The 7,658-nt window shown below is 41.4% G+C and overlaps 1 protein-coding gene across 1 annotated transcript in view; it reads left to right on the top strand.

Moving 5' to 3' along the window:
* Positions 1 to 7,658, top strand: part of ccdc180 (coiled-coil domain containing 180) — a 76,771-nt gene that overhangs the window by 2,857 nt on the left and 66,256 nt on the right. The window contains exons 4-6 of the mRNA XM_033048661.1: positions 3,059 to 3,147; positions 4,677 to 4,792; positions 5,309 to 5,437. Of these exons, the coding sequence (XP_032904552.1) occupies positions 3,059 to 3,147; positions 4,677 to 4,792; positions 5,309 to 5,437 (334 nt within the window). The remainder of the gene's footprint in view (positions 1 to 3,058; positions 3,148 to 4,676; positions 4,793 to 5,308; positions 5,438 to 7,658) is intronic.

Below are 7,658 nucleotides of genomic sequence, written 5' to 3'. Positions count from 1 at the left end.
CGAAATGTAATGAATAGATTTCTGGTGGATTTTGATTGTCATTTTAAGTATTACACAATAATTTATTTACTGGGATTACTCATGGTGTGGAGACCCTGCAGATGCTGGTTTACTAAAAGAGACACAAAGCGCTGGAGTAACTCTGCTGGTCAGGCCGCATCTCTGGAGAATGTGGATAGGTGTTGTTTTGGGTCAGCACCATTCTTCAGACCCATTGTTATAGGGGGAGAAAGCTGCAACAGAGATAGGAGTGGGACACAGCTTGGGAAGTGATCGGTGGATACAGGTAGGGGAGGAGGGGATTGATTGGCGATGGCCAGAGATGAAAAGACAATAAAAGTGTGTGATGAGGAGATAAAGACAGCTAGGCATGAAAAGTGAATCCTGAGGAAGGAATATAGAACAAGATCTCCAGAGATGCTGCCTAACCCACTGAGTTACTCCAGGATTTTGCATCTCTATTACGGGGATACAGGGTGAAGCGGAAAGTGAGAAATAGGTGCACATTCAGGTGGGACAGGGAAGTGAGGAAGAGAAAAAATCTCAAATTTTAGGTAAACAACCCCCCCCCCCCCTCCAGTTTCCCCTCACCCCCTTTTTTGTCCTTTTGTCCCTGTGCCACCACCTCAATGCACACCAATTTCTCATTTTCCCTCATCCCTTTCCACTATTTCTTTCTCTATCTTCACAATTGCTGCTTGTTTTAACCTAATTCCATACATATTCTTTTGATCTCTGGCTTTGGTCCAACCGTCTGCCTGTCCAAAAACCCCCTCCACCTTATCCACCTATCACTTGTCAGCTTTCTCCCTTGTCCACCCCCACCCCCCCCCCCCCCCGACTACAATCAGTCAGAACAAGGGTCTGACCCAAAACGTCACCTATCCATGTTCTCCTGAGATACTGTCTAACCCGCTGAGTTACTCCACTTCGCAATAAAATTAGATTGAGTTTAATAGCTTTTTAATTGTATTCCCTCTTGTCTTCCATCTCTACTGCAGTCATAAACTAACCCTGGAATATTGTTTCACAGGCTTTATTACATCAACTCTTGACTCAAAATATTAATCCCAATTTCCTGTATTTGGTCCATATCCTTCTAACCTTTTTCTATCCGTGTACCTGTCCTAGGATCTTTTAAATGCTGCTATAGTACCTGCCTCAACTACCTCCTCTTATCATTCATTCCATATACCCACCACTCTCTGAATGAAGAGGTTTCCCCTCAAGTTCTAACTAAAGGCTGCCCTTCTCACCTTATGTCCTCTGGTTCTTGATTCTCCTCCCCCCAGCAAAAGATCATGTGCATTCACCCTATCTACCTCAAGATCACCCTTCAGCCTCATGCACTGCAAGGAATAAAGTCCCTATAGCTCGGACCATCGGGTCCTGGCTACATCCTCGTAAATCTTCTCTGCACTCATTCTAGCTTAATGGTTTTCAAGAGAGAGTTAGATCTAGCTCTTAGGTCTAAAGGAATCAAGGGATATGGGGAATAAGCAGGAATGGGGTACAGATTTTAGATGTTCAGCCATGATCATATTGAATGGCCGTGCTGGCTTGTAATTGGCCTACTCCTGCACCGAATTTTCTATGTTTCAATGTTCGGGTGACCAAAACTGAACATAGCACTCTAAATGTGGCCTCCCCAATGTCCTGTACAACTGTAATATAACATCGCAACTTCTATACTCAATTCCCTGACTGATGAACGCCAATGCACCAAAAGACTTCTTTACCAATGCCCTCCCATTCACTGTGAAGGTTCAGCCCTGATTTGAGTTCCCAAAGTGTAACACCTCACACTTATCTGCATTAAACTCCATTAGCCATTCTTTAGCCCAATTACCCAGCTGATCAAGATTCTTCTGTAATTTTTGACAACCATCTTCACTGTCTACTTACTCCCCTAGTTTATGATCATCTGCAAACTTAGATGCATAGACATGCCTTCTATATTCTCCTCCAAATCATTGATATAAACCAAAAACACCAATGGGACCAGCACTAATCATTGAGGCCCACCACTAGTCACAGGCCTCTAGTCCTGAAAAAAAATCCCTTTCAGCACCCACCTCTGCTTCCTTCCATGAAGCCAGTTCTCTATCCAGTCAGCTAGCTCTGCCTGTATCCCATGTGATCTAACTTCTCCAAAACAGCCTACCATGCAAAAAGGTATCAAAATCCATGGATAATGTTTATGGCCTTACTCTCATCAATCTTTTTGGCTACTTCTTTAAAAATTCAATGAAACTTGTAAAACATGATTTCCCATGTCCAACCTCTAATTAGCTCCAGTCTATCCAAATGAATATGTACCTTATCCCTGAGAATCGTCTCCAGTAACTTACCTGCATTGGATGTTCGGCTCACTGGACTATAATTCCCAGACTTTCTTGCAGCCCTTCTTCAATAGAGGCACAACATTCAACACCATCCAGTCATCTGCCACTCATTCGTGTCTAACAATAATTCATATTTCTCAGCCAGCCTGTCGCATATTTCTTCTCTAGCTTCCCACAGTGTCCTTGGATATATCTGATCAGGTCCAGGAAAGTTATCTACCTTCATATGCCCTAGGTATCCAACGACAGTAATATGGACTGTCCTCAAGGCTTCCCCATTGACTGACCCAAGCTCCCGAGCCTTCATGTTTTTCTCCATGGTAAAAACAGAAGTTAAAACAACAGCATTTATTAAGATGTTATGTTAAACTAAATCCCTATCACTGTCTTCGGTGCATGTTAAGGATTCCACGGCACTATTTGTAGATCATTGTGTTCCCACGTGACATAGGCCTTGCTTATACGTCTACCAATATCAGTGATATTGATTAAATAGACATTAATTTCTGTGTTTTGAGGCCTTGCTCTGTTTAAATAGATTCTGGCCTTTCCAACAGTACAATACCAACAACATTTCAGAAGTACTTAAATGATCGCAGTCTGCTTAGGGACATCATAATGTTTTGAAAATCATTGTGTAAATGTATGTTTGTTCTTTATTGATGTGACTAAACACCCAGAACATAATCTATTGTTGCAATCTGACATTATAGAGATGCAGTTCTTTCAACTACAAAAACTAAAGAGCTTCTTGACATGAACAATGCAGTGATGGAAGTGAAAGGTCTTCCTGATATAATTAGTAAGTATTTTTTTAATTTATTTTATTATTTATTTCGAACAGAATAAAAGAATAAAAAGCAAGTGTGAAACAGCATACAAAAAACAAAACAAAAATATTTATAAAGTGTCATAAATAATATGTATAAATAAATGAAATCATATGTGTCCGAAAAGGAGCAGGAAGAAGCCAAAGCTTATTAATTCCCACCCCTTATTCAACTGCTTGTAATTATCTTATACAAATTTAGCAGCTATATGTACACCACATGTACACCAGCCACTATATGTACACCAAATTATTTACATTTGAACACTGATCAAATATTTACAAAGCCATACAAAGTATGGTTTGTTTAAAAATATTTTTAATGGGATTTCTCCCCTCCAATTTTAGTTTTATCTCATCCTTAAAGGTGCTGCCTTATGTTGAGTTGCTATTCTACTGAAACTCAGGGCAGGCGAAGTTCAGGGTCGGGACTCTTCATCAATCTGAAGAAGGGTTGTGATCCAAAACTTTGCATGTCCATTCCTTCCACAGATGCTGCCTGACCGGGGTGAGTTCTTTCAGCACTTTGCGTTTTGTTCAAGATTCCGGCATCTGCAGTTCCTTGTGACTCCATCCTAATTTTATTCTCATCTGATGCTCGCAGATGGACATATGAGTAGAGATCTACAAACACAAGATCCTTCCTTCCTTTCCTTTCCATTAGTTTAATTGCATTGAAGGAAGAGGATAGCAACATGCTGCTCAGGCTTACTGTAGATAGGGAACGCTGCACCCGCTAATAGTTGAATCAACCCTCTGTTAGTCTACATGGCTCAGCATTTCACCAAATCTGACCCTTTGCTCATCCATACTGCAAGAATCTTGGAAAAATGTTCAACGTTTTTTACATTTTATCATCAGTCCTGGAGATGTTGTGATTAATTCTTATTGTCTGCTGCTGCCATTAGTTTGAATCCACCAGTCTGCTGAAGGGCCTCCACCTTGACCCAGACACAATGACCCTCGCCTTGTTCAGCCTCTATGCCCTGGGACCCCTCCCGCAGCCGACCTCGGAACCCCTAGAGTTCCTCCTAGGGTACAGAAGATGAGCTCCCAGCCCGCTCACCAACACCGTTCTCATCATACATAAGCCCCTACCGCCATGGCGTCATGGGAGCTAAATTAATTATAAATGTAAAGGGGATCTTACTGTGGGAGGATTCATATGTGGGAGGATTCATATGTGGGAGTCCACAGCAGTATGAATCATGCAGAAGCGTCTCACCGTTCTTGGGAAATCTAGCCTCACCATGAGCAGGCTGTCCTGTTTGCTGGCAAGGTGTCCATAAATGATTCTTGCGTTGCATAATATCATCACCATGACCAGGCATCTCGGTGCATAGGAAGAGGCTAAACCAAATGTTGCATTCTATGTGACTTGAATTGTAAGTAAGCTTTGACTAAGTTCCTTCAAATCCAGACAAAAATATTGTGCCGTGAAGGACATAAATTTCCTCGTGTTTATTTAAAATGTGTTACTGAAGATGATATTTTCCTTCAAGGTACAGATCCTACAAAAGTAGGCTCTAGCGTTATTCAGCAGATGACGGAATATAAGCAGGAAAGTCATGAATCAGTGATAATGAACATGGAACAAAAACTGATCACCGTCAGCAGGGTATGATGATATTGTCTTTCTCTCTCTCTCTCTTTTGTCTTCACTCATTGATCTCCATCGTATTACTATGTGCAATTTGAGATTTGGACAGATTAATAGATAGAATGGGTTTAGAGGACAATGGGCCCAATACAGGCAAATGGGATTTGCCCAATGAGCAAGGTGGGCCAAATGACCTGTTTGGAAGCTATACAGCTCTATGACTATGTGCAAAAGTATGACTTATGGACTGTGTTGTGGTCTACACTTGCTTCAGAATGTACTTCCCATTTAATACATTGGTAGTATGGTGAGGATTTTGGCCTAAATTCAAAGTATGGCATTTATTTTCTCCCAATTTCTCTTGTCATGTCTGAGGTGGTAACAACTTTAATGCAAATGTAATACTGTCCAATGTCAGTCTGCTATCCAGTGTTCTCATATACAGTTTCAATATCTCACTGCTTTCTCCAAATGCGGTATTTTCCAATTCATATTTCAAGGAAAGAAATAACCTTTACTTTGTGGCATTCTTAGGACCTTGAAACCCAGTTTACTCAATCTGCTCAGCAACTACTGCAGGACATAGAACAATCTATCCAAAATGTTGATGGAGTATTGTCAAATATAGAAGATGAAGGCGATCTGCCTACATTGACACTTGAGGTAAATTTCACTTCATTTTTAAATACACTTCTCCTGGCAATAACTAGATATAACAGGTTGAACTTTATGCTAAAGTCTTGAAAGGCAAATGCAGTGTTAGGAAACACTAAAAAGGTACACTGTTTTTTTGATGAAGGTTGAGCCAAATTCTTTGAAGCAGAAATGGAGCTTGCAATGTGCAACTAACATAATATCAATGCTAGATTTATTTCACCAAGTTTCCGGGCATAGTGTAGGGCATACTGTTCCAGCACAGGAGAAACTATATTGGGTTTGTATAAGCCACTCATAATGAAGTGACTTATTATACATCTTGCAGGTGCCTATTAATAATAATAAATAATAATGCATTTTATTTGCTGGCGGCTTTCTGGACACTCAAGGACACCTTACAGGACATAAAATCATAATACATTTATCAATATTAAAATCAAGTTGATTAAAAACAAAAAAACAAAAAGAAATACACAAAACATTTTAAGTCATTAAAATCAGGGTGAACACGGTGGAGGTTATGTCGGGTATGCTAATCTAAACAGGTGTGTTTTGAGTTGTGATTTGAATTGATCGATAGTGTCCAGGTGACGGATGGGAGGTGGGAGAGTGTTCCAGAGACGTGGGGCAGAGCAGCTGAAGGCTCTGGCACCCATGGTGCTGAGTCTAAATGTGGGGACAGTTAAAATTGCAGCTGAGGAGGAACGAAGTGACCGGGAAGGAGTGTATGGTAGCAGCAGGTCAGAGCGGTATTGGGGAGCAAGGTGGTGTAGGGCTTTGAAGGTCAGCAGTAAAATCTTGTAGTTAATCCGGTGGTGCAGAGGGAGCCAGTGGAGCTGAGTGAGGATGGGTGTGATGTGGTCCGATGATCTGGTGCGGGTGATGATCCGGGCTGCAGAGTTCTGAATGCATTGGAGGCGATGAAGAAGTTTATTGGAGGTGCAAGTGAGGAGGGCGTTGCAGTAATCGATGCGGGATGTGACCAGAGCGTGGATGAGGACTTTTGTATTGTCTTTGGAGAGGGAGGGGCGGAGTCTGGAGATGTTGCGGAGATGAAAGTATGCAGAGCGTGTGATATTGCTGATGTGGGGGCCAAAGGAAAGTGTACTGTCCAGAATGACGCCGAGACTTTTGACATGGGAGGAGGTGGGTATGGGTGAGCCATCAATTGAAATGGTGAACGGGTGGGTTTTGGAGAGTGTGGACTTTGAGCCAATTAGCATGATTTCTGTTTTATTTCCATTGAGTTTTAGAAGGTTGAGTGACATCCAGTTGCTGATAGCTTGAAGACAGGTGGTGAGGGCAGTTGGGGGAAGGGAGGTGTTTGGTTTTGTGGAGAGGTAAAGTTGTGTATCATCGGCGTAGCAGTGAAAATTGATTCCAAAATGACGGAGATTATTGCCAAGAGGTTGAATATAGATGATAAAAAGCAGTATTCCAACATCTATAACTAATACCGAGCTTAATTTTAATAAGCTGAAATTATTTATTTTTAACTAAATTCATAAAATCTTTGAAATGCATAATAGAGTGTTGGGCACCTGAAAGAGAAGGTTTAAATGCCTGTTTTGATAAAAGATCAAACACCAAGCTATCTTTAGGGGTAGCACCGTGGTTCAGCTGACAGAGCTGCTGCCTCACAGTGCCAGAGATCTCACCCTGGGTGCTGTCTGTATGGAGTTTGCACGTTCTCCCTGTGACTGCGTGGGTTTCTTCTGGGTGCTCTGGTTTCCTCTCACATCCCAAAGATGTATGGATTTGTAGGTTAATTGGCCGCTGTTAGTTACCCCTATTGTCTAGGGAGTGGACATGACAGTCGGATAACATATAACTTGTGTGAACTGGTGACCGATGGTCAGCGTGGCCGCGGTTTCCATGCCAGTTGCCATGCTGTGTATCTCTAGACGCTAAACAAGCTATCTTTCAATTTCAAATGTATTTTGCAATATACTCTATGTACTCAACAATATTTATATTTCTTTTTGTCTTTGCATTTCTTGAAGGTGTGATTGTTATTTGAATGTTGACCCATTGCGGAACAATCTGTGAGAGTACTTCCACCAGAGAAACTTCAGCAGTAAAGAAATTAGCTCCCCATCACTTTGTCCAAAGTAATGACTGAGTATTGAGCATTAAAAGCTATCTGTATCGCTCATATATGTCAAAAGAATAAAGGACAGCTACATACTGCTCAGCAGTTCAAAGCCTATTTGGTTGAACCGTACAA

This window comes from Amblyraja radiata, chromosome 32 (genome assembly GCF_010909765.2).
Source record: "Amblyraja radiata isolate CabotCenter1 chromosome 32, sAmbRad1.1.pri, whole genome shotgun sequence".
Taxonomy (NCBI): Eukaryota; Metazoa; Chordata; class Chondrichthyes; order Rajiformes; family Rajidae; genus Amblyraja; species Amblyraja radiata.
This window is presented reverse-complemented; position numbering and strand designations above follow the sequence as displayed.